The sequence below is a fragment of the Chiloscyllium plagiosum genome, unplaced genomic scaffold (genome assembly GCF_037043375.1).
Source record: "Chiloscyllium plagiosum isolate Xiang-an unplaced genomic scaffold, Cpla_swu_hap1 HiC_scaffold_17, whole genome shotgun sequence".
Lineage (NCBI taxonomy): Eukaryota > Metazoa > Chordata > Chondrichthyes > Orectolobiformes > Hemiscylliidae > Chiloscyllium > Chiloscyllium plagiosum.
The window spans coordinates 50055620-50082049 of NW_028270155.1; the positions used below are offsets into that span (position 1 = coordinate 50055620).

The 26430-nt window shown below is 38.0% G+C and overlaps 1 protein-coding gene across 5 annotated transcripts in view; it reads left to right on the top strand.

The window, feature by feature from the left end:
- Positions 1-14551, top strand: part of fto (FTO alpha-ketoglutarate dependent dioxygenase) — a 420844-nt gene extending 406293 nt beyond the window's left edge. For all 5 annotated transcript variants that reach the window (XM_087995912.1, XM_043706995.2, XM_087995913.1 and 2 more), the window contains one exon: positions 14418-14551. Coding sequence is in view for 2 of the 5 variants with exons in the window: in XM_087995913.1 (XP_087852039.1) it covers positions 14418-14437 (20 nt within the window). In the remaining 3 variants the exon portion in view is untranslated. The remainder of the gene's footprint in view (positions 1-14417) is intronic.
- The last annotated feature ends 11879 nt before the right edge of the window (positions 14552-26430 follow it).

Genomic DNA, 26430 nt, shown 5'->3' on the forward strand with positions numbered 1-26430 from the left:
ACCTAGCTTTAAGACCCCAGCAACTGCTACTGAAAAACTAAAATTAAAAATCCTAACTCTGGAGGAGCTTGACCCTACCCATTCAGACTATTTTCATTAGACAAAAATTGCAATGGCCTCTTAAACTGTTCACTTAATTGGATTCAAGTAGATATGCTCTTCATCTGTGTCTTAAAACTTCTCTTCAAAAAAATGTGAGAAAAAATACACCTCTTAAAGCCATAGTGTCCTCACAATATCTAATTCAAAGGCACATTGGGATAGGGTATAGGCTCCAGTGTTGTGTAGGAAACCTAGAAATATGTTCAGCATGTCTTGTCAATAGCATTTAACTGAGCCAGCTCTTTTTCATTTTACTTATGGTTGATGTTAAATGTGTGATAGTAGTACAGTGTGAACCTCAACTCCAATCTTTTAATAAGTAAGTCTGAAGATTGGTTAAGTTCAGAATTGGAGATACGGTAATGGGTTTCATGCTGAAAGACTGAATCCCGTTTCAATGACAACATCCTTGATGTGCTGCTGCTGGAGCTGTGAGGAACTGGAAAGAGATACTTATCCTATAAAGACTTTTTGTTTGTTTTTTTGATTGTTGAATAAAAATGAGAAAAAGATGTTTCTTTAAACCAAGGAGACTATGTAAGATGATGTTTGTAGCTTTAACAACAAGTAGATGGTACGCATTGTGAGTTGTTTCTACACTATTGGCTTATTCAAGCAGTGAAGGAGTATTCCAGACTAATGGCTTTGCCTGTGTAGGTTCAGGGCAGTTTTGCCCAGAGATGCCTTTAAATGACTTTTCCATCAAGATTGATTTTTGTGGGCTCAGCATAGCAACAATCATTTGATTGGTTCCTGTGAAAATACAGCCTTGGGTATGGACAATAAAGCAGAAACGTATAGTCTGCAAAGAGAAAGCATGTACTTTTTTCTCTCTGTTTACTGTATGGAGAAGTAACAGAAAATCCAGAGAAGGTAGCTACTCTCCATCACCTTTCTCTGTAAGCTGTTCTCTCTGGAAATCCCCCTTGTTGAATGGAAAAGGAGAATAACCACATTCAGAGGAACAAGGGTGACTCTCCAACAGTGAATGAAAAGATGAACGATAATTGTATCCATAAGCTCTCATCACAAAGATTTGGAAAGCATCAGAAGAAAGTCGAAAGAAAGCAACTCATTGACATCTGTAATCTGAATTGGTGCCAGAACTGTGTTCATTTGCTTTTTTTTGTTCCTTCTCCACCCATAATGTCTGTGTCTTGTCTTGTCTGTGTCTTGTCTTGCCTCCTTGTGTATCTGCTTGTATGTGTGGGAGTTTTAAAAATGGGTATAGTTTACTTTATAGACTTAAAAGTTAGCCATTTATATTCCTTTTCTTTGCTATTGGTTAAAACAGTTTAATTGCAAAACATAGTTATTTTCTTGTTAATAAAATAAAACCTGATGTGTATATTCTTTTAACTCAGATTAGACAGTTAGGTAAATTGAGTTGTGCCTGTTCCTAATTGGGAGGAAAAAGCCTAATCCTGCAACAATCTGAGGCTGAAGGTGTCTGAGGACATCAACAACAGTTTGGGAAAGGTGAGCACAACTACATAGTTAGCTACGTACTGCTGTGAAAAGTCCCCTATTTCTCACCTGTTGTCTGCCTCTCCTCTCAGTCAACGCCTGGACTGTCTCATATTTTGATGCTACTCATGTAGGCAGAGCAGTAATTGGTGAAGTCCTCACATGGTCCAAAGTCAGAGCATTTCAACTGAGAACATCTCAGCACTCAGAGCAGGAATCGGTGCAGGGATCTCTGCATCTTATGAAGCCACAAAAGTGTCATCATGTAGGAGTGATAGGAAAAGATAAAACTTTGTAGCTTCACAAGCCAATGCATACGGGTTTATGAGAAAACCCTTTAAAAAAAAAACAAATTTGATTTGTTTGCACCTTTGCTTATCTTTCCCGTTATTGGCTACCAGGCCGTTGAAATGCATCTGCAGCACACCGATGACTTGTTTGAACATACACTAAATAGTCAAATAACATTGATAGTAGTCCTCTGGAGTTTTGTTGTCTTTTCTTTCAGATACCATTAGCCACCATTAAATTGCAGTATCACTTCTCTTCCAGCAGCCACCTCTTGTTTCACTTCTTTAAGGAACTTGGAAAACTACAAGATGAAAGCATCATGACAGCTCCTCATAATCATGTGTACATCAGCAGAAGTACTTTTGGTGGTTGCACAGATTGCAATGTGTGTGCAGTCGTCAACATTTTGGATCTATGAGAAGCCAACTAGAGATGCACACCCATGTGCACACTAACTCTGACTAACATTATCACTGACAATATTTGCATAATTGCCAGTTGTGGAAAAAAACACCAATAAGATTGCTATGAAATTCTTGCCCATAGACTGGGAGACCCCTGGACCAATTTCCATCCTTCATGTTTCTGTCACTGATGTATCATTCTGATCATTTAAAGCACAACGACTGTGCCTTCTGTCCATGCACTGCTACAGAAATATCTAAATGAATTTCCATACAGTAATATCTCCAATAAAGATTTTCATTAAACAGTTAATTATACAAAAACATAAAAGCATAATAACTAGAAAGAGGAGTAGACAATTAACCTCCTCGAGCCTTGAAAATATGATCATGGTTGGTCTCATCTCAGCCTCAACTCTACTTTCCTGTCCACTCTCCATAATTCTTCAATCCATTACAAATTAAAAAACAGTCCAGCTCCTTCTCAAATTTATTCAGTGTCCCAGCATCCAATGCACTCTGGGGTGGTGAATTGCACAGCTTCACAACCATTTAAGAGAAGTATTTCTTCTATATTTCTGCTTTAAATCTGTTACCCCTTGTCCTAAAGCTGTGACTTCTCATTATGGATTGCCCCACAAAGGGAAACCTTGGCTCTACGTCTACTTTGTCAATCCCCTTTAATATCTTGTATAGTTGTAATTATCTTGAGTTAGATCTCTTTTTCTTCTCCTAAAGTCTGGAGATTATTAAATTAAACTGCTCAACTCTCTTCATAAGACAAACCTCTCATTTCTGGAATCAATCTAGTGAACATCCTCTGAATTGCCTCTAGTGCAACTACATCTCTCCTTAAGTAAAGGGACCGAAACTCTTTGCAATACTCAGGGGCAGTCTCACTAATACCTTGTATTAACGCCTTGGGAAAAAAAACACTCAAGAATTTACAAAGTTTTATTTCTTTATCTAGTTTAAATCCTTTTTACACAACATTCTGTTTTTGCACAATGCTTTTTTGGAAAGAGAAAAGCATTGCAATGGTACTCCTGCCAATTGGATGGTGATGGTATAATTTATTAAATGTGTGATTTACACTTACAGCATTGTTCTCATAAAATATTGGAAGCCATAGTTTGTAAGCATCTACTATATGTGATTTTCTTTTAATATAGGATTTCAGAGATATTTAAAAACCAAGTACCAACTGAAATGAATGACTAGTTAGCAGTTTTACAATTCCGAACACATCTTGTAGCTTTATGAGCACTCAAAATCCTCTTAAAGCATGTCCAGCTTAAAGAGCTATTGCTTGGCTGAGCTTGCTGTATAGGAACAAAATCAACCCTTCGCATCTCTGTTTATTGCTTGACCCCAAAGTCCAATCCAAGGCTGCCTGAAATAAACTCGCTTTATCAGCCAAAGACTCCACCTTACATCTTCTATACTTAGTGAAGACAGGTTTGTGTTGTGTGTCAGGGTGGGGGGGGGGGTGGTGAGATGAGTTGTCAGGTCGAATCTTCAGATATTATCGACAAATATGACAGGTAATTTGTTCTGATGACAAGCTATAGTGCCATTGTAAAACATGGCACCTGAGAAGTATGCAGATATGTGGAAATCAGAGGCTATTGCTGCCCTTTGTTTATACCTTTTTTTTAAAACATGGCTTTCAGGTGTGTTTGTGTCTGTGAAAATGTGTTATGGTCGCTTTCAATTTAGAGTTTAGGAAACGCCATACCCTCAGGGCATCCTGCTTTGACATCATAAGCTTTGTGTCCAGTAGCAGACTTGATTGAAAAAGCTTGCTACTTGTGGGCTAGATAAAATCACTCAGATTTGGCTATTACAGTTACTATTCAACTGCATCACTTAGCCAACACACAGGTAAAGTTACTTTCTGCTCAATATAAACTATTGTAATTCTGCATTTTTAAAAAATATTTGCATTTAACAGAAATGCTTTCTTATAGAATTAATGATTTCCTAGAATATGTGATTACCTTGTGAACAGGTTTGCTGTTGAGTCAGTGAAGGAGCCGTCTGTGAGGGTCTGACTGGGAAAAGAGGCCAAAGACAAAGAATGAGTAATTGCAGGATTTTTTACAGCAAAGGAAGCCAAAGGTGCCTTGGGAATAGTCCAGTCTAGTGGAGGCTTTTCCAGTGAGGTAAAATAAAGGGGAAGGCCTGGGGTGGCAATCACTAAAGTGCCAGCAACATGAATATTGTATTGATGTTCAAGGGCCAGAAGGTCAGTTAGAGGAACATAGCAACGAGAATAAAGGGTGAACAGGCAGTACTCCAGTTATCTCCAATTGATCAAACTCCAGTATTGCAGAATGTCTTCAGGGACATGGTGACACCATCTGCAACATGATTACTGGGGAGATATATTCCAGTGGTGTGGCTGGCCATCCAGTGGTCCGAGGAGATTTACCAGGATGCTGCCTGGACTGGAGGGCATGTCTTATGAAAAAAGGTTGAGGGAGCTAAGGCTTTTCTCATTGGAGCGAAGAAGGGTGAGAGGCAGCTTGATAAGAGGTGTACAAGATACTGAGAGGCGTAGATTGAGTGAAGAGTCAGAGACTTTTTCCCAGAGCAGAAATGGCTATCATGAGGGGCCATAATTTTAAGTGATTGTAGGAAGGTTTAGGGGAATGTTAAAGGTTGGTTCTTTACACAGAGAGTGATGGGCGCGTGGAATGCATGCCAGCCGTGGTAATAGAGTCAGATACATTAGGGATATTAAAACGACTCTTGGATATGCACATGGATGATAGTAAAATAAAGGGTATGTAGGTTAGCTTGATCTTAGAGTAGGATAAAAGGTCAGCACACAACCAAGGGCTGAAGGATCTGTACTGTGCTGTACTGTTTTATGTTCGATGTTCAGTGTCCTTTGCAGCATTTCACAATCTTCAACCCACTTCTATATCAAACTAGTGATGAATAAACTTTTCAGGAGAGTGGGCACCTTCATAAAATGCACTATTGACAATGGGAGCTAATCCAAGTGAAAGGCTTTAGGGCTATTTTAGGTTTTTGCAAAATATAAAGGACCATTGACTGTACATACATGCCAATTAAAGCAGTGAGGGAGCCAGCCATGAGTTTTTGTTAACAAGCAAGTTTTCACTATTTGAACATCCAGACGTTCTGTGATTAGTGCATACTGCAGCTATGTGCGTGGCATCATGTGAGTATTCTCAGGCACGCCCAGTTGCAATATCTGTTCTAGCCCTATCTCATCTGGATTACTGATTCATATAGGAGACAAGGACTATCCATTAAGGAAATAGCTCATGGTCCATCAAACATTCACACTGTCAAGTGGAGGAGATATATAATGCCTGACGTACTTCCACCTGGGAAACCATAGTGAGAACCTAAGTCTGCTCAAGATTTAGTAGTCTTGACAGATCTACTGGTTCTTTTCAGTATGTACATGGTCCTGCATCTTTGATCATTGACATACAGTATGCACTGCACAGCATTAGCAGGAGGGAGGAGAAAAGAACTTATGGATGCTGACATGAAGGAGTTCATATATCTTGAAATGATGATTCAAGCAGTGACCCAGAGAAGGAGCATGAGGTTGCATGTGACCATGATGGCCATCAGAGACTGGGTACTATTGAAATGAGGTGCCTGGCTTACAAGACTTTGCAACTGTGGCTTTACAAACTTCGACCAAACAGTAGTCTGGAGGTGCCATCTGACTTCTGCCCAACTCAATGAAGCATACATTTAAGACATCTGTAAGGCTCAATGCCATACGCATGTCTTAGAAGAGCCTCTGATTTGTTCAAGTGTCATGGAATTGCAGTCTCTTTTGATGTAAGATAGTCTGCAGTTCAAACATAAACATTCAAAAATCCTAGTATGCATTAAATGTTTAATGAATAGAAGGTGAACAAAATAACATTTCACATTACAAATGTAGCAATCTTTTATGATAGCCTGACAATGATTTTGTCTTTTAACAGGTACTATTCTATAGTTTTCCTTCTTACTGCCAGCTGGAGGCAGACTGTTAACCCTGGTATTCCATTGGTCCTGGTGTTCTTGGTGTGTATTGTCATTTGCCAGAAGACATGAAAGTCCTGGCATTGTGAGGGACTTCTGCCCTATGGCAGGACTTTCTCTGTTATCACAGCTTCCTGAGAAGGACATTAGAGGCACTGTTACAATCAGGAGCTTAGATACATAGAAACTAGGAGTAGGAGGAGGACATACAGTCCTTCAAGCATGCTGCCCCATTCAATAAGATCATGCCTGAATGCTATGATTCCACTTTCTGTACATATCTTTGATATCTTTAAAATGTAAAAATATTTCAGTCTCTTTCTTGAATATACTCAGTGATCTGACCTCTACGTCTTTCTGCAGTAGTGAATTCTACAGGTTAACCATCCTCTGAGTCAAGAAACGTTGCCTCATCTAAATCCGAAATGGTCAACTCCATATCCTGAGATTGTGACACTGGTGCTAAACTCCCCAACCAGGGAAGACATCCTCTCTTCATCTAGTCTTTCTCACCTTGTTAGTATTTTAGACATTTCAGTTAGATCTCTTCTCATTCTTCTACACTCTAGTGAACAGAACTTCCAATCAATCCAATCTCTCCTTATACAATAATCCTGTAATCTTCAGTATCATCTGGTAAACCTTTACTGCACTCTCTCAATGGCAAGTATATCCTCTCGTAGGTAGGGAGACCAAAAAAACTGTACACAATGCCCAGGTATGATCTTACCAAGGCTCTGTATAACTGCAGTAAGACATCCCTGCTTCTGAACTGAAATTCTCTACAATGAAAGCCAACATGCAATTTGCCTTTCAATTACTTGCTGCACCTGCATGTTTATTGTCACTGACTATTGTACAAAGGCACATTTGAACATCCACATTTCCCAATATATTACAATTTAAATAACATTTTTCTGTTTTTTACACTGAAATATATAACTTCACATTTATCCACATTACACTGTATCTGCCGTATGTTTGCCCACACATTCAGCTTGTCAAGATTACCATGAGAAGATCATCCAAATGCATGCAGCAGTTGTTCATCCAGATAATCTGTCCAAATACCGACCCCCGCCCCCTTAGTGGAGTTGAATGAAGGCTTGGTAAGGACAACAAATGCCTTCTCCACTTCTTAGAGTGGCAATGCCTGCCTACGGTAACTGGTAGTGTATGGTAGTATATGGCAATACAGGTTAGATTAGATTAGATTAGATTAGATTACTTACAGTGTGGAAACAGGCCCTTCGGCCCAACAAGTCCACACCGATCCGCCAAAGCACAACCCACCCAGACCCATTCCCCTACATTTACCTCTTCATCTAACACTATGGGCAGTTTAGCATGGCCAATTCACCTAACCTGCACATTTTTGGATTGTGGGTCTGAAGGAATATCCAGGAAGTCTCCTGCAACTGATGGATCCAATTCTCCATTAGAGATGAATTTGTAAAATATTACTGTTTGTTCAAAACAGTGGAATCTTGTGGCTTTATTCTTTTAGCAAGGCCCTGGATCTCACCTTTTGTCAATTTTAGAAAGAAAGGGTATTGGTCCCTAACCAAATTGTAACATGACCTGATCTGGGATATTTATATAAAGCATGTGGTCTGGTTTGGTACCATCACAGTTACCTGTAAAAATTTACACAGTTGTAATATCAGAGCTTGTACTTCATTAAATTACCTACCAGTAAATTGTAAGTAATAATCACTTGACACAATCCTTGCTTTGTGGTTGGTTGATTCCACTGGACAGGGTGTGGCAAATCAGGTAAGATGAAGCTGTAAATCATTGGCATTCATCACTTTTCTTGGTCTGATCAGCATTTTGATTTGGTTTTTGTTTAAAACCTTCCTGCATGTCAATTAATTAATATGCGTTTTCTACTGGGTGGTTCTGCAATTTAAATTGCAATCACATGCCTTTTTTTATGCTGAAATCTTTGTAAATTCTTCCGGGAACAACACTACAGCAGCCATTGACAATGACAACTTTATGCTGGAGGGGCTTTAATGATTTTGAATAGACATGTCTATTCTCACACAGCCTTTTAAAATTAGTGTTTTCTCTCAAGACTTCTTTCATGAATGGCAAAACATCTCAAGAAGAAGTAGCAAAGCTGTATCTCTAAATGGCTGTGCATCTAGTGTGTTTATAAATTAATCCCTTGCTTACAAGTGAGACAGGCATTTAAATACATAATTAGTGCTACAAACTATGGTAATTAACTTATTAAAGAAGATCAGCTAATGGCTTGCATGGTTGTTTCAGCTGCCCACTATTATTGTTGAAGATGTAGCTAAATATTATATCACTGCTAGGTGCTATTGCAAGGCAGATCTTCAATATTTATCCAGTTTATACTCTCCAGCAATTTCCTTGGCCTTTGAATTGATAAGTTTATTAATTTTTATGAAGGCTGAACACACTCTGATGCCTAATGCAGAATGCTGCAAACCAGAGAAGGTCACAGGCTTAAAGCTGGTGAATATGCCAAGCAATATTACAATAGCAACAGTAAATTAGGAAGGCAATCAAAGGCAATTACCCGTGATGAAAACTGTGTGCCTATTCAAATGCTGAAGTTAATTAAAGATCCCTTTTTCTCCCACAACAAATGGAGAAGGGGGATAGATCAGAATTATGGGCTGTGTCTAAGTTCATTACTGTGTTGAAGTGATATATTTCAGAAGGACTGGACTAGGGAAATTTGCATTTGAAATAAAATGTTTTATTTTCTAGGAAATCCCTCACACCTAAGTCCGGTTTGGAGATTACTGGATTAGTAAAATAACTCGCCTGCAAATCACAAGCCTCTGAAACTGAATGGGTCATGTTTTCCTGTATCAACATATTCTACTCTGTAGTTTTATTCATGTCTACGTAGTTTCATTATACAAGGAAATTACAGCAGAGAGACAAAATGTAAAATTCAAACTTCAGATTCATAGAATAGGTTTTAATCAAAAGGAATTGGCACCAGCATTTTTATTTCATGCTACATCTTGCTGACAATCACACATAATTCAATCATCCGAATCTCATCTAAAATGGATGAAAGGGTGCTTAATATAGCTGGCCCCTGCACGCACCAAAGTCAGCAAAGGCCACTTGTTTCAACAAGCAAACATGTGAGCAGAGCTTTAATTTCTCATCATTGAGGACAGGCCTGCCATTTTGATTTAACAACATAATTTAAAATCTTAATCAGTGCTGCACAAAAGAAAATGAGACCTTTTACATATTGTTACAGGTTCTGAGGCTATCGGACTCGATGAATTTTGAAACAGTTGGTGCTAAAAGGAAAGGCGAGAGGGTATTGAAATATCTTTCTTATCACAGCCTCTTAGCATTAAAATGTGACAGATTCATCAAAGGTTTTCTTCACCTTATCTGTAGTTGTCTGAAGGATATCACCACTGTGGAGATCTTGGAAGTACTTCTGTGCAGCATAAGTGATATTTTGATTGACACATCTTCAAATAAGGCTCTGAATAGCTTTCCATATTGGCCTCAAAATAATTCAGATGTCAAATTACATCCAGCAGACTCTCTGACTCCACTACGGATGTGAATACATTTTTTAAATATTTGGGGAAAATATTGAATTTTTGCATCGGGTCAAGGTTCATATATTTTACTAATAAAAGAGGTCACCAAGATGTTTGCTGATGAAAGACTGCAATGACTTTTGCTGTTTAGAATCATATGGGATGTCTTAGCAAAATAGACCCTCGTTGGGCTGACCTTTGTGTTGGTTTCAAATCAGGCTGTCCTGCAGTTCTTGACATCTTCATATTTTGTTACTGCTTGTCAGATTTACGTTAGCTTTCAGCAGGAAAACAATTGAAACCTTTTCACACTGTCCGTGCTGTTAGCTAGTTTTGCCAGGTGCAGTTTAGTTTAACCTCCAGCACTACTTGTTCATTCTGACGATCGAAGGAAGGTGATCACTGATCCTGGTAAGGATAGAGGTATAGTCTACAGGGTGTACATTTTGCTTGGATTGTATTCTTTCTATGTCTGGTTTCAATATGTATTAGTTACAATTGTTAATATGTAATTGGAACTTCTGGATTTGTAAAATCGTATTTAGTTTGGGTTTCATATGATGTAGTTATGCATGGTCCTTAAATAATTTGCAGTAAACAACTTACTTATGACTGAATTAAATGTCTGCAATGGCTTGACTTGTTCCAATAAGCAAACATGTCAGCATTGTTTTAATTTCTTATTATTGAGCCATTGAGCCAAATAATCATTCCATTTAAAACAAACTGAAAATGTTGAATGTCTGAAACAAACAGAAAATATTGGAAACAGCTGGTCATTCAGCAGCTGTGGAGAAAACAGGTAGATTAACGTTTCAAGTATGCGTGATATCTCTGTAGGCTTGAAATGTTAACTCACTTGTTCTTACAATAGATACTGACTGACCTGCCGTGTTTTTTAAGCCATCATTCAGTCAGATTTAAAATGGGTACACATCATTCCACGTTCTGACAGAGGTGCTGGGTTTATGTTGAGGTTCAGCAATGTTGAATTCAAATAGCACTTTCTCGCAATCACAACATCATAGTCATATTTGCATTATCTAAAGCATTAAATCACTTGATATTATAAATAAGGAAGTCACTGAATTAGCTGCAACAGCAATTTTCGTGCTTTAATTGACCTCATTGTCAATTGTGGTTAACAGCATATGCTATTTATAATCATAACCTATTAGACTAAGAAAATTAGCAAGATTCCTGTTCTGGTCAAAATTAGATGGGAGTACCTAGAGGGAATATGCAGGTAGATGTTGGTAAGGACAGGATTTAGTACTGTTATGACTGAACATTTTGCCAGCCCTTACTATTAAAGCCCATTCATTGGCAATTGTTTTTGGTTGAAATACTGGAAAGCAACTGCTACCATTTAAATGCCCTTTTAAATTTAGAGTAGGGGTTTCCCTATTGGTTGTGTGATACAGTTCTTCTATAACACAATGGTTGCATTCTTGTGCAATCCCATGTTGTAAAAACATCACACTTTAGAAACAGCGTTTAAAGTGTTACATCAAATTTGTGTTGACGAAACGTGCATTATAGCAGAACGACCTGTATAAGAACACCATACAGTCTAATAGCAGGCTCTGCAGCTCAGACAATTCTGGGTTCTTGTCCCACTCCATTGTTAATTAGTGATAATAGGTAGGACAGCTGTTGAGGACTATCAGACAGTTTTCTGGGATTGGGAAGCAGAAAACAGTAGAGTTATGTCTTGAATCACTGTTACTCATTGATTAAGAGTATGTCTGTTGGCTAATGGCACAATGGTGTTTGCCTAGGACACTGTCTGCAGTTGAGTATAGTCATGCAAACTGATACTGAAAGAATAGGCAGATGAGCAAGCTACTCTACCTGTAGAGCAACCACAGCAAAGGGCAATACAAAGGGAAGGTTAGTAATTCCAAACCCACTGTGTTCATTTTTATTTAAAAAATGTCATTGTACAGCAAACAGAAATGATGGGTTATAACTAGTGGAATCAGTTTGATGCCAAAATCAGTGAAGTAATATCACCAAAGGGATGTCCTGGTATTCTTTGTTAGCTTAAAAATAATGCCATTTTTTTTCCTTGACACCAATGTTCTGTTAACAAATTTAATAGAAACAGCAATAAAGGTGTTTTGGCTGATAAGTATTGATACTTAGATTCAAGGTTGCCTCCATAATTAAGTACATCTTGAGCTGAACTCTGAATTCACAATTGCACTGAATTAACCTTGAATTATCCATTTTTATTCAGTATGAATATTCAGTATCAAGTAATATTTGACATTTTAGCTAAAAAAAATGGGCTCAGTAATGTTTAAAAGAAATAGAAGAGTTTAAAAATAATACAGGATCATCCAGTTTCACCTCCACTCAGCATTTAACGACCTTTCACTCTCTTCCCGCTAATAAACCAGGAAACAATGACATTGGCCAAAGGCTTATCAAAACAAATATGTTTAAATAATTTGTCATAATATTTTCTGGTTGAATTGGTACAATATGACTTTTGACCTCTAGATATCTTTAGTAGAATTTGTTATGATGTAGTACTTAGTAAATGTACTGGTGGCAGCTTGCAGCAGAACATCAATAACTGCATTGACCTTTTTTTATTATATTGACAGGCTGTCCAGTTTGAATGTGTTGGATTCTTCATGTTGTGGTTAATTGCTTCCCCAAACGCACTGAGACGTGTAGCAAATTGTGGGGAGTTGTGTGGGATGCTTGGGGATGACGGGGGTTTGAAATAATATAGAATAAATTTGTTAATTATAACTGTTAAGTAACAAGTCTCTTGCTAGTTATCAAGTGATGTTCGAAACACCATCTCAATACCAAAGATGCATTGGTTATGAAGGTTTTTATAACTGATAACATCAATGCACATAAATACTTTTTAATGGCAATTTTATAATTACTGTTCCTGTGCTTACTGAATAATTGCTGCTTGTTTAAGTATATAGTGGAACTTAACAGTAATTTCCTAAGTGTTGCTCTTCATATAAAAATAAAGCTCTCATTGATGGTTCCATGCTGCATGCTTAAATAACGCTATTCTATTTGCACTTTTAATCAAACTGAAGTGCCATACCATAGTTTAGTAATAATTAACTTCAGTTGGTTTGCTGAAGTACATTGCGACAAAATAATCTGAGAAATTGTGTCATGTATTATCCTCAAATATGAACTTAATTTTATTTTAACATTTCTCAATGTTAAAGTTTGGAAGTGCTGGACTCAGTGCATTGTCAGATAACTCATTTCAAAATGATTTGGATTGGATTAGCTTTGATGGACCACAACCAGACACTAGTGGATTATATTTGTGCTTCTACCTGTAAACTAGAAATAACAAACTCCGTCTTTAAAAACTCCATAAGCAGCAATGTATTCGAAATAGATGTTTGCATATTTCACGTCACTCTATGTATCAACTACCTGTAATAATCTAATTTGACAGCAAGTAAGTGCATGAAAATAATTAAGCTTATTTTATGCCTCAGTTTTTTTGGGGCAATTGTTTTTTATGTCAAATTATTTTCTTATTGCTAATTTTCAAAATATTGTACTGAAGATTAAAATTTCATTTTGCTATTGTCTTCTTTTTAATGCTACTAAATAGGACTGGAAAGTTATTTAAAGACTATTAAATTTTGGCCAGTCTTGAACATTGAATCTGTTGGATCCTACTGGTCATTTTGCATTCAAGATCACAGGTTTATTTATTTTGCTGTATTAAAATTTAATCAGTATTATAGGAACAGAGTGTATATATCTGCTTCTGCACACATCTTGAGCAATATTGTGAAATATTCTAGAAGTTACCAATTTGATGTAAAGTCTGGACTGTTGTAAAGCGTCATAAAGACAAGGTGTTTTTTGAGCAAACTTTATTTTTATGTTTGTTGGAGATATTAATAGAAGGAATTAAAGATATGTTTGGGCAAGATGTTATATGTATCTGAGAGTTAATGAGATGTTAAAAAGATGTCAATTATTTGTAATAGAAAGATTTGTGAAATACACTAATGGAATATAATATGCTATGGACGCAGCCATTTTATGCAATTGTAGCAATGTTGTGGGTCCTGGATACATCTATTTGACTGTCAGTTTCAAAAGAAATGAATAGAGTAGGTCAAATTTTGATCATGAATTCTTGCTCAAAATTTAGTTTTTTTTATAATTCCTACACATCTCGTATATATAGCAAAAATGTTAGGTCAATACCTTATGTACTCTATCAGTATACTTTATCAGTGAGACATGGTTAACATACCTGCTATGATGCTTGCGTTAAGGGTACATTGCACCTGTTCAAATGGGATTTGATGGAAAAAAAAGTATGAAGTACCTTGACCACACTTTTTTCTGTTTTAAGATGGGATACAAATACAAGTTTTTGTTGTGTAAACATTGCTGTTCCAGTGATCTGGTTAAAAGTGATAATTAATCGATGAAAGTTTGGACAACTTTGGAAGATATGTTGCTGTGTCCCTTTTTTCTTCCTAGGAGGTTTTCCAACATGAATGAGGTATGACTATGAATTATTCCTCATTATGTGTCTCTGGATTTGTTACAGATGGAGACATTAAGAGCTGATTTCCAAACGTCTTTCAGATTCCTTGGCTGAGATAATCCAGTCTATCCAGATTTCTACTTGCTGCTTCAAGTCAACATTTTCATTCTAATAAAAGTTGGATACAAAGAGGCAAATTGTCTGTTTGGTTATTGGTTAAAAATAGATTTTAAAAATTAAACTTAGGCGAACTCAACATTTGTTTTATTCTGAACCAACTGATGAACCTATATGTCCAGGATGAGCCAAGGACAAATGTAACTGGATGGATTTCTAAATTTGGTTAAACAATTGAAATCAGTTACACTCCAAGGTCCAATAATTTATTAATGCCTTTCTGGACTATGAGTGGAAGGCGGATTAGGAAGTCCCTGAAATAAATGCTTTGGTGGATTTGAATAAGAAAAGATCCAGCCAGGGACAATGTGTTAAATCTATAAGAACATAGATGTAGGAGTAGAAGTAGGTCATTTGTCCCATTGATTCTGCTCTGCAATTCACTGAGATCATGGCTAATGTGATAATCCTCAACTCTATTTTCCTGCCTTATCCCTGTAACCCTTGATTCCCTTACTGATTAAAAATCTGTCTGTCTCAGCCTTGAATATGCTTAACAACCCAGCCTTGACGGTGATCTATTTTAAATAATTTCACAGATTCACAGCCCTCTAAGAGAAATATATCGACCTTATTGTAATCTGAAATGGGCGAACCGTCACTCTGAGATGATGCCCTCTGGTCTTAGATCTCCCAGAAAGGGGATGCAACATTCTGCATCTGCCCTTTCAACCATCATTAGAAGCTTATATTTTTCTTATCACTCTTCTAAACTCCAGTGAGTACAAGCCCAACCTACTCAATCTTTCCTCAAAAGAAAATCCCTCCATTCCCAGAATCAATTTAGTGAAACTTCTCTGGGCTGCCTTCATTGCCAATATATCTCTGCTTAAATAAGTGGACGAAAACTGGTCATTGCATTCTAGGTCTGAATAGTGCCTTGTATAATTTTAGCAAGACTTCTCTATTTTTATACTCTATTCTGGCCAACTGTTCATTTGCCTTTTCTGTTACAAACTTATGGAACTTGCTTGCTAGCTTTCTGATTCATTCACAAGGACCCCTAAATCCATCTGTGCTGGAGCTTTCTGCAATCTTTCCCTATTTAAATAATATTCAGGTCTTCTACTATTCCTGCCAATGTGTATAATTTCATATTTCTCCACGTTATATCCTATTAGCCAAGATTTTGCCCACTTACTTATCGCTCTGTAGACTCTTTGTGTCACTCTCATGACTTGCCTTCCCACCTATTTTTGTGTCATCCACAAACTGGATAATAGTATCTTCACTACTAACATCCAAGTCATTAATATATCTTCGAGGAGAAAGTGAGGACTGCAGATGCTGGAGATCAGAGCTGAAAATGTGTTGCTGGAAAAGCGCAGCAGGTCAGGCAGCATCCAAGGAACAGGAGAATCGACGTTTCGGGCATAAGCCCTTCTTCAGGAATGAGGAAAGTGTGTCCAGCAGGCTAAGATAAAAGGTAGGGAGGAGGGACTTGGGGGAGGGGCATTGGAAATGCGATAGGTGGAAGGAGGTCAAGGTGAGGGTGATAGGCCGGAGTGGGGTGGGGGCGGAGAGGTCAGGAAGAAGATTGCAGGTTAGGAAGGCGGTGCTGAGTTCGAGGGATTTGACTGAGACAAGGTGGGGGGAGGGGAAATGAGGAAACTGGAGAAATCGGAGTTCATCCCTTGTGGTTGGAGGGTTCCTAGGTGAAAGATGAGGCGCTCTTCCTCCAACCGTCGTGTTGCTATGGTCTGGCGATGGAGGAGTCCAAGGACCTGCATGTCCTTGGTGGAGTGGGAGGGGGAGTTGAAGTGTTGAGCCACGGGGTGATTGGGTTGGTCCGGGTGTCCCAGAGGTGTTCTCTGAAACGTTCCGCAAGTAGGCGGCCTGTCTCCCCAATATAGAGGAGGCCACATCGGGTGCAGCGGATGCAATAAATGATGTGTGTGGAGGTGAGGGTGAATTTGTGGTGGATATGGAAGTATCCCTTGGGGCCTTGGAGGGAAGTAAGGGGGGAGGTGTGGGCGCAAGTTTTGCATTTCTTGCAGTTGCAGGGGAAGGTGCTGGGAGTGGAGGTTGGGTTGGTGGGAAATAACTATCACCACTGCACTAATCTCTGTGGCACTCCATAGATTTCTATCCTGAAAATGCTCCCCTTATCCCAACTCTCAGTCCTCTATTAGTTAGCTACTTCTCAGTTCACGCTAATAAACTACCTCCAACATTCTGGGCTCTTTTCTCGTTAAGTAGCTTTATCTGCAGTACCTTATCAAATGCTTTTTGAAAATCCAAACATATTGCATGTTTATTTCCCGCTACCCCCTTTAGCCCCGTGATTATTTAGTATTTTTGGAATGCTATTAATGACCTCTACCTGAAGACTGATTCAATTCTTTTGCTATTTCCTGGTTCCCAATTATTATTTTCATAGTATTGTTCTCCGAGAGGTCTTTGTTCACTTTGGCCCCTCTGTTCCTTTTTATACATTCAAAGAAGGTCTTATTGTCTTTTTATATTACTTGCTGGTTTACCCTCATAATGTATTTACTCCATCTTTATTATTATTTCTGGTCATCTTTTGTTGGCTTTTAAAACTTAACCAATCATCTGATTTACCACAAATCTTTGCCATATTGTATATTTTTCTTTCAATTTAGTACTGACCTTACAATCACTCCTAAGAAGGAAGGAATTTATGTTTGTACAACGATGTTCATTATAAAGCCAGAAGTGCTTTTGCCTGACAAGGAAGAGAACACAAGACAATTTTTTTTGGTGGGAAACCACATTGCCAAACCTCAGGTATGTCTCCAAGAAACATGATGTTGATTAAGTGGGGAGGCAATGGCCTAGTGGCATTATCACTGGGACTGTTAATCTGGAGGCCCAGGTAATGTTCTGAGGACCCAGGTTCATATCCAAGCACAGCAAATGGTATTATTGAATTCAATAAAATCTGGAATTAAGAATTTAAGGATGGACATGAATCCATTGTTGATTGTTGGAAAACACATCTAGTTCACTAGTGTCCTTTAAGGAAGGAAACTGATATCCTTACCTGCTCTGGCCTACATGTGACACCAGACCTACGGCAATGTGGTTCACTCTAACTTCCCTCTGGGCAATTAGGGATGGGCAATAAATGCTGCCTTAGCCATCAATGCTCTCATCCAGTGAATGAATTTTAAAAAAGGTGCTCTATCCAGTACCTGAGTATCAAGTGGATGTAGAGATGTGATTCTTTGGCTGAATTTGGAGAAGGGATGTAATAACTTCAACATAAAGCAAAATATGTAAAGCACAATAAATTCTGACTTTATGAAATACTGTATATACTCGAGTATATTTTTGACTACTTTTTAAAGTTAAATTTATGGGGTCGACATGGATACTACTTTTGAGGGACTGAAATTCATGTCCGTCAAAATTCATATCGTATCATTAGCAGAAGCCCAATTGATCTCAAAACGAATAAAGAAAAATAAACAATGAATTACAGTAATTCTGAAAATCCAGCATGGAACACAACAGCCAGTGGACTGGAAGACTGGGAGCAGAATGGAACAACCGGCACACTGGAAAGCTGGAGTCGGATGTGACGGCCAGCACACTGACTCATAAACATTGATCTGTTCTCTGTAATGAGCTAGGGTTGACTTTTACGGGAGATGTGGAAAATTCCAGATTATTTGGCCAAAAATAGGGGCTTGACATTTACATGAGATTAACTATTACTTGAGTATATATGGTAATTTATAATGTCTGACTTTATTCTGGCACAATAGATAGCAATAGAAAGAATAGATTTCCTCTATGCAAAGCGTAGCAAAACTCCAAACATTTTCATAGGAACACATTTACGAGTAAGGTCAGAACATGTGGAGTCAAGGAACAAGTAAGAGGATGGATGACAAACCAGTTGCAAAACAGAAAACAAAGAGCAAAGGTGAAGGGTTATTATTCAGCTTGATGAATGGTGGGAAACGATATTCCAGAGGAATCAATTCTGGAGTGTACTGTTGTTCATCATTAACATAAATGATTTTAGACTCAGGAATCAAAAGTATAATATCAACATTTTCAGAAGACATTAAGAGATATTAAAACAGAATTCAAGAAAGTGTGAATTAATCAAGCTTTCCAGAAGCCCTGCTAACACAAATATTTTGGTGCGTACCTCTATCAGCTTTTACCATTACACCAATCAAAGCCATTACTTGAGCCATTTTCAATCATATTGAGTGTGACTTCGTAAACTGGCAAGGAAGAACCCATGCTACCTTGGTTCCCCAACGTCGACTGCAGTACATTTGCGTCTGAATATTTACCATGTGCAAAATCCACTCTATAATATTCTCTAGCATACAGAGCCATTATCTGAGTTAATGACTGAAAATTCAGGCCAATTAGGTTCTTTTTCCTCAGAATGGGTTCTTACCAAGTCCTTCAGCAGAGGAACCAATACAGTGGTAATGACATTCAACTGGTAATCTGGATACATAAATTGAAATCTCATACCCTGGCAGCTGAAGTAATTTAAATTCAGTTATACAATTTGATCTAATTTTTCTGGAAGGAAAATCTGCCATCCTTACTCAGTCTGGTCAACGTGTGACTTCAGGCCCACTGCAATGTGGTTGACTCCTACTTGTCCTGCTAAACCGCCTAGAAAAACACTCATTGTATCAAATTGCAACAGCCAATGTGATGCAAATTAAAACCAAATGGATTACCCGACATTGACTTAGGTTCTGGAAAGCAAAGAGTTTGCAAAGCCTACGCAGCTCTGCAAAGTCTTTTCCACTGACATCTGTGAACTAGTGCCAAAATTGGGGTAGTTGACATAATTGAATTTTAATGCCATTGTTGCAAATTAACTGAGAAGAGTGCACCAATTATAGAACTACACTATTCCACAATTTATATAAATGTGTAAATACCCAATTAGACCAGCAAGATGGCCAATTTGGCTAACTGACTGCTATTCAGGACAAAGTCATTCACACCAGGTTTCATCCATAACAGAAATTAACTGTTCATTGTAACATGCTTGAACAAGTAGCAAGGAAAAGAAAAGATTACTAATCTAGTACTATGTGACTTAAACTACACAACTGTAGGCCCCTAATACAGTCATTCACAAATGAAACAAACAAAAGACAGCTGGTCTGACATATATTATCAATGGAAAAATACAAACCGGAAAAATGCAATTCAGAAGTCCAGTTCCTAATGTCAGGAACAGTACTGAGCTTATTCAAAAAAGAAATAACAATCTAGTGAAGTGTTAACATTCAATAGAGGAAGTAACATTGACAGATCTAAGCAATCTTACAACCGTTGGCTCAGAGAAACATTCTGTTGTCCTACCATTTATAATTATGAATGGTGGCAAACAATTTAATTGTAACCAGACAAGGAGGCTCCAAAAAACATCCTGGTGCTCAATGATTAGGAAGCCCAGCATTTTGTAGCAAAAGACAAGCCTGAAGCAGTTGCAACCACTTTCAATCAATAATTCAACTGGATGACTCATCTCATTCTCCTCTGTATTTCCCATCAACGACACCAGTGTTCAGGCAATACAATTTACAGTACATGAAAGAAGGAAATAGCTAAAAGTATAGCACACAGATAAGTCTATGGATTCTGACAACGTTCCAGTTGTGGTACTGAGGACTTGTGCTCCTAAACTAACGGTGCACTAAGCCACACTGTTCCAATGTAGCTACAATACTGGCATTCATCCAGCACTGGGAAAAATAGTCGAGGTATATGTTGTCCACAAAAACAAATCCTCTATGATCAATTATTACAATATCAATCTAATTTCAATCATCAGTGAAGTGATGAAACGTGTCACTAATAGTGCTCTCAAACAGCACCCATACAACAAACGATCGAAGGTTCGTTTGTAGTTTATAATCTGTAGCATATACATCATTGGGATCACAAATGAGTGTGAAGTCAGATTTCAGTAAGTGCATGACGCAGAAACATTTTGTCATTCTGAAAGATCCAGCATTGCAAATATCCATTTATTCACTAATAATTGCACCAGTATTTCTCAGCACCATATCCTCCATCAGACAGGAGATTAATGGGCTGTGTTTGTCCTCACCAGCTCTCAGCAGCTGCTTCATGTCATGTGCCACCTTGTCCTGCAAAGGAGAGGGAGAGGTGACGGGCCATGTATTGCAATGTATCTGGCTGATGTTCCTTTCATACCTGTGGAAGACAAACCTTGCAACACTGAGTCAAGAGTGTGGTGCTGGAAAAGCTCAGCAGGTCAGGCAGCATCCGAGGAGCAGGAGAATCGATGTTTCAGGCAAAAGCCCTTCATCGGGAATGAGGCTGGGAGCCTCGTGGGTGGAGAGATAAATGGGAGGGGTGGGGGGGACGTTGCGGTAGGGCTGGGGGAAGATAGCTGGGAGTACAATCGGTGGATGGAGGTGGGGGTAAAGGTGTGACCTGCTGTGTTTTTCCAGCATCACACTCTCGACTCTAATCTCCAGCATCTGCAGTACTCACTTTCGCCTAGTTGATTGCAACGCTGAGTATCGGGAGGACATCTTCACCCATAGTTGGTGAATTTATAATCTTAAATGTTATATAAGTTACATATCCCTGTCTCCAGAGAGAATAGCACCCAAAGAAATTAGATGAAAGAATGGGTCAACAAACTTTTAACACTATTCCCAAACATGCCCCTTAATGGAGTTGTGACATTGTTTCTATAAAGCCAGTACACATTTGATTTGAAAGTATTCAAGAATAAAATACAGCTCAGAAGTTTTGTTGAAATTCTGCCACCAATCTCTCATGATTTATTTTTTAAAAATACACCTTCCTTTTGTGATAATGATATAATTTGCATTCTCCTGGCAGTTCCTAAACAATTTCCTGCAGAGTTTCCAACATATATGCATAGAAGTATACAAACATGCAAATTAAGTGCAGGTGTAGGCCATTTTGCCCCTTGAGCCCTCCCTGCCATTTAATAAAACCAGGGTTGATCTCACTGTAAGCTGAACCCTACATTCATGCCCATCCCCATTAAGCTTTCACCACCTTGCTTACCAAGAATCTGTCCTCCACTGCCTTAAAAATATTCCAAGACTCTGCCTTTTGAAGAAGATTTCCAAAGAGAAAAGTAACTCTCCTAATCTCTGTTTGATGAGGATGATAAGGGTGATTCTTATTTTCAAACATTCATTTGTGAATGAAAGCTCAACAGCTAATATTTTTAAATGGTTCTACCTAGTAGACTGCCAGCAGAGGAATCCAATCTGCTAAATTTCCTGAAGACTCAAACAGCAAATGACATTAGTTAAGTTGTCTCATGCCTTCTTGGGGTGTCATTTTTAGTTCTGGAAACACAAAGCAGCTGTTTATTACTGGGAAGAAGTTCTCATTTTTGTTTTGCAGGGAGAGATGTTATTTGTGGCCTGAACAATTTATTTGATTGGTTGTATATTGTGCACTCATTAACCGACCCCTGGCTTTCAGTGCACTGATCTCTTTTTGAATTTCATCTCTTCTGTGCTTTTCTATACTGTACACCTATCTGAGTACAGCATCGGGAATGGTTTCTAACTTACATTAAAAATGTTTTTTGAGCAAATAATATGGTATGCGGCCATGTAGATCTGTTCTCAGATTGGGTATGCATGGTTGATACTTTAAACCTTCAGTTTCTTTACCTGAAAGCTTGTGACTAGCTGAGGAAGTTATATCTGGAGCTGCTTAGAAAAAGTCGATGTTCCCTTTTACATGTTAAGATTTTTTGTGGGATCAGGGGAAGTATTCATGCTCCATCATCTTCCAGCTTCATGTCAGCCCTTACCTGTGCTCTCTTGATCACATCCCGTCACCTGCGTTTCAACTCCTGTCACACCAAACCTTTTCTGTTGATTGGTCCCATGCAAAAGCTTGCCAATTTGTATTTCATATGTGTGGAATGAAACGCCAGAGGAACTAGTGGATACAGGTACAGTTGAAACATTTAAAAGACATTTAGATAAATACATGAAAGGAAAGGTTTGAAGGGATTTAGGCCAAACGCAGGCAAGTGGGGCTAGTTTGGGTACATGGTTGGCATGAACTAGTTGGAACGACGGGTCAGATTCCATGCTGTATGACTCTATGACTGCCTTCATTAAGTCTGGGGTAAAGAAAGGCAAGGACCCCAGTAAACTATTTCTGCTCCCCCACACCTCGCCCCCCCCCCCCCCCCCCCCGGCCCCACTCCCCATCAAAAAAAGTCTGTAAACAATAATTAAGGTCTGCGTTTGGTTCTATACTGATTTTTATGCATGCACCAATGTGGAGTGAGAATTGTGTCTTTGTGTGTCAGAAGATTCCAACTCAAACTTCACTGTATAGACTTGAGCACACTATTTATGCTCACAGGTCTGTGCTGCACCATGGTAGCTGTTGTCTTTCAGGTTCAACTTTAAACTAATACCCCAGTAAATTGTTTTCATGGCATTGCTTGAACAAGAGCAGAGGAGTTTCTTTTAGCTAGTGATTACCTTTACGTGTATCTCTGTGCCAGCCTTGGCCAACCGATCAGCAGCTTGTTCTCATGCTGTATAAACTGCATATGATTTGGAGGTGCTGGTGTTGGCCTGAGGTGGACAAAGTTAAAAATCACATAACACCAGGTTTATTTGAAGCACTAGCTTTCGGAGCGCCGCTCCTTCATCAGGTGGCTATGGAAGTTAAGATCGTTATATCCATTAAACATAGATTTGGCAGTTCAATGGAATCTTGATAGGAAATAATTTTCAAAATAAATATTTTGAGCTATTTTTCTCCTCTTATCCTCTCCATCCCTTCCTTTTCAAGTTTATTTCATGCATCCTAATGACAGTTAGTGCAAGATGAAAAGCTTCGACATCTTGTCTCGTTTTGCAATGTTAAGTTCTATGCTTCCAAGCGATTACTTATAACATTAATCATATGGTCAATTATCTCGTTACTAGATCTGGCAGTGTTCAGATTATTTGCACTACTGCTATGCATTACAATTGTCACTATGTCACTGGTGTTTCATTGGACATTAGCCATTATAGGGTCTTGAGGTTGTAATAAGCTTTATATGAATGAAAGCTCTTTAAGATTTAGGAGCATGAGTATTTTGCATTTGCTCATGCTTTCCAAGTCCTTTTTTGAACCAATATCTTCCTTATTATATCATGAATATCCTTGGATATTTGGCAGACATGGAGAAAAGGTTTGGAAAGTATCGGCTGAATACCATACATAGTTCTGAACAAGATGGAAATTTGGGGAATTAATTGTTCAAATCAAGAACAGGAATGGCACTGGCTGGCTATGACAATGCCAAGAAAAACAATGAGAAGAATGTCAAGAGGAAGAGATCAGACAAAGAAAAGAAAATGTTGGTTGAAGAAAGTTATAGCCTACAGAGAATCCCAAGCACAATGATCTACTAAGAAATGCAGGAATATAACAATCTTACTGATAGTTGTAAATTAGACTTTGGTAAACTATTAGTTCTGGCTGAGTCTGCTTACATTTATTCAAGGTAAATTTGTGAAATTCTCAAAATGCTTTTGACCACTATTATTGCCTATGAAAATCTATAAATAGAAAAATAAATGTAAAATTGAATATATTAAGGAATGGCTAACCAGTTCAAGTTATAAAGCATGCAAGACAGAATTCTGGAGAAGCTGCTTTTATATGTATGATAACTTGAGATGGTCATAGCTTAAGGTATTCAGTCAAATCATATTTTTATTCTAGTTTTTTTATATAAAGAAGCATGTTATTTCCACAAAACATACAGTTAGCATTTCAGAGAAAACTTGATAATATGAAATTATCTTCAAAATAAACATTTTCAGCTATTCTTCTCCTACTTTAGTCCTGCCCATCCCATTTTCTGACTGACAGGGTGGAAAAACAACATGGCAGTTTTATCAAGATCTGTTGCAATAAAAGATAAAAGCGTGAAGGATGTTTGAACTGCAGAAAACCATTGCTGAAGAGTCAGGGCAAAGTATCTGTGTTAATGGAACTGAATGCTTGCTGTTTGTCTGTGACTAATCACCACATTATAAGAGTGTGGACATGGTTTTTTGATTAAATAATAGGTGACACTCAAAGTTTTGGGTGCTTCTTGCCATTTAATAGATATTTCTAATTAATCTCTTCAGGTAGATGTTTTTCTAATCAAGCTGCTCAAAGATGTTATTACATACTTCTGGAGCAGGTGGGATTTGAATCCAAGTCATCTGACCCAGGAGTGGGAGCACCACCACTGAATCACAAGAGCCCTCACGCAGTTTGACATGATGTGGTGCTACTGTATCTTTTCCACCATTCCCACTGCCTGTCAACTAACAAGTGATCACATTCAATGCGGTGAAAGTTGGGGTAGGGGGCTGGTTTAATGTCTCTGCCAGCCAGAAGCTGATTTAAAATTAAACACAGTATGAATAACTTCATTAAAGTACACTCCAACCTTCAAACTCACAGAATGAATTCACTGATAAGTTGTTGGCCAGCCTGTAAGGTTTTTATCATGGAGAAGGGGAAAGAGGAGAATTATTTGTGAATTAATTTCAGCAACAATGTTCTGCCAGGTTTTGCTTTTTGTTCCCAAGACACTGTGTTGAAAGTCTTGTTCAATAACTGATAAACATTCAAGAATTTGATTTTTCCAGCACACTCATTCTACATTCCGTTCAATGCACTTTAAACTATAGACTAAATAAGACCAAAGAATTGGTTACAATTTGTAATGATGTACATTATAAATAAAGCTTTCAGCAAATAATTAAATCAAAAAGGGTCTTGGAGCTCCCAATCACAATGGATCTAGAGAAATTTTGCATGATAAGAGTAAATTGTGTTGGTCTTTTACTTACTAATACTCAGCACCACCAGAAAAAGGGGACAGGTATAGAAATGTTTTAAAAAGTAGAAGTGTTGAAAAAAAGGAAGATAGTGAGAATGAAAAAATGTTAAAACTCAAGCCCTAGGAGAGGGAAGTTTGCTCAGAGATGAGTGAGGATTAGATATAGCCTTCAACCACTTAAGGCACTACAAAAATTGTAAGTAAACTCAGCACAAAAGACAAATCACTGAACTGCACTGTCAGCTTTTGCCCCTTCACAATCAGGAGCACCTTGACCATGTACCATTATCAAAGTAGTGTTTGTAATAGTTTCAATGGATTCCTATTGATGAGGTTTTATGTATGTTCCATATCAGCAAATTATACAGCTTTAATAAATATAAACTTGTGTCAAATTCCACAAAACATCAAGGAATATCTATACAAGAATAACATTACAGAGACTGTGAGCAAGGTTAAGGTGTTAGTGTTCGAGTACTGTTTTTTAGAACAAGTATTAAGATATGCAAATTTAACAACATTTTAGCAAATAGCTTCTTGTAAATGCTCATTGATACAAATAAATGGTCAATTTTGTTTACTTAGAATATTTCTCCCATTTACATTTAAAATCCTTTCAGCCCATTGACAGATGTGCAGGTGTTTTATTAAAATGTATGTATTGGAGTGTGTGCACATACCTGAGAATGGAGAATCATTCCAATCAAGTTGCAAAGAAAAATATATGTTGCTATTTTCTCCCTTAGCCTACAGCTAAGGGTCAAAGTGTGATTGTCCTGTAATAGAACCTGAATAATCTATTTATTACTTACATTTACCATTGTAAAGTTGCTTTGTCAATTGTAATAATGCAGTTGCAGACTATGGCAAGTGAGCTTCTCCCAATTTGGCACAGTCTGTTATAAAAATAAAAAGAACTTATAGTTACCAACTGGCTTCAGGCAATGCTAAAGGTAAATACTATTAATAATATAGAGATTTTGTCTAAGTGCTCACTTCCGGTCTGTTGCATTTCAAGCATCGTACATTAGCAATTTCTGAATCACATCTTAAAAAGTC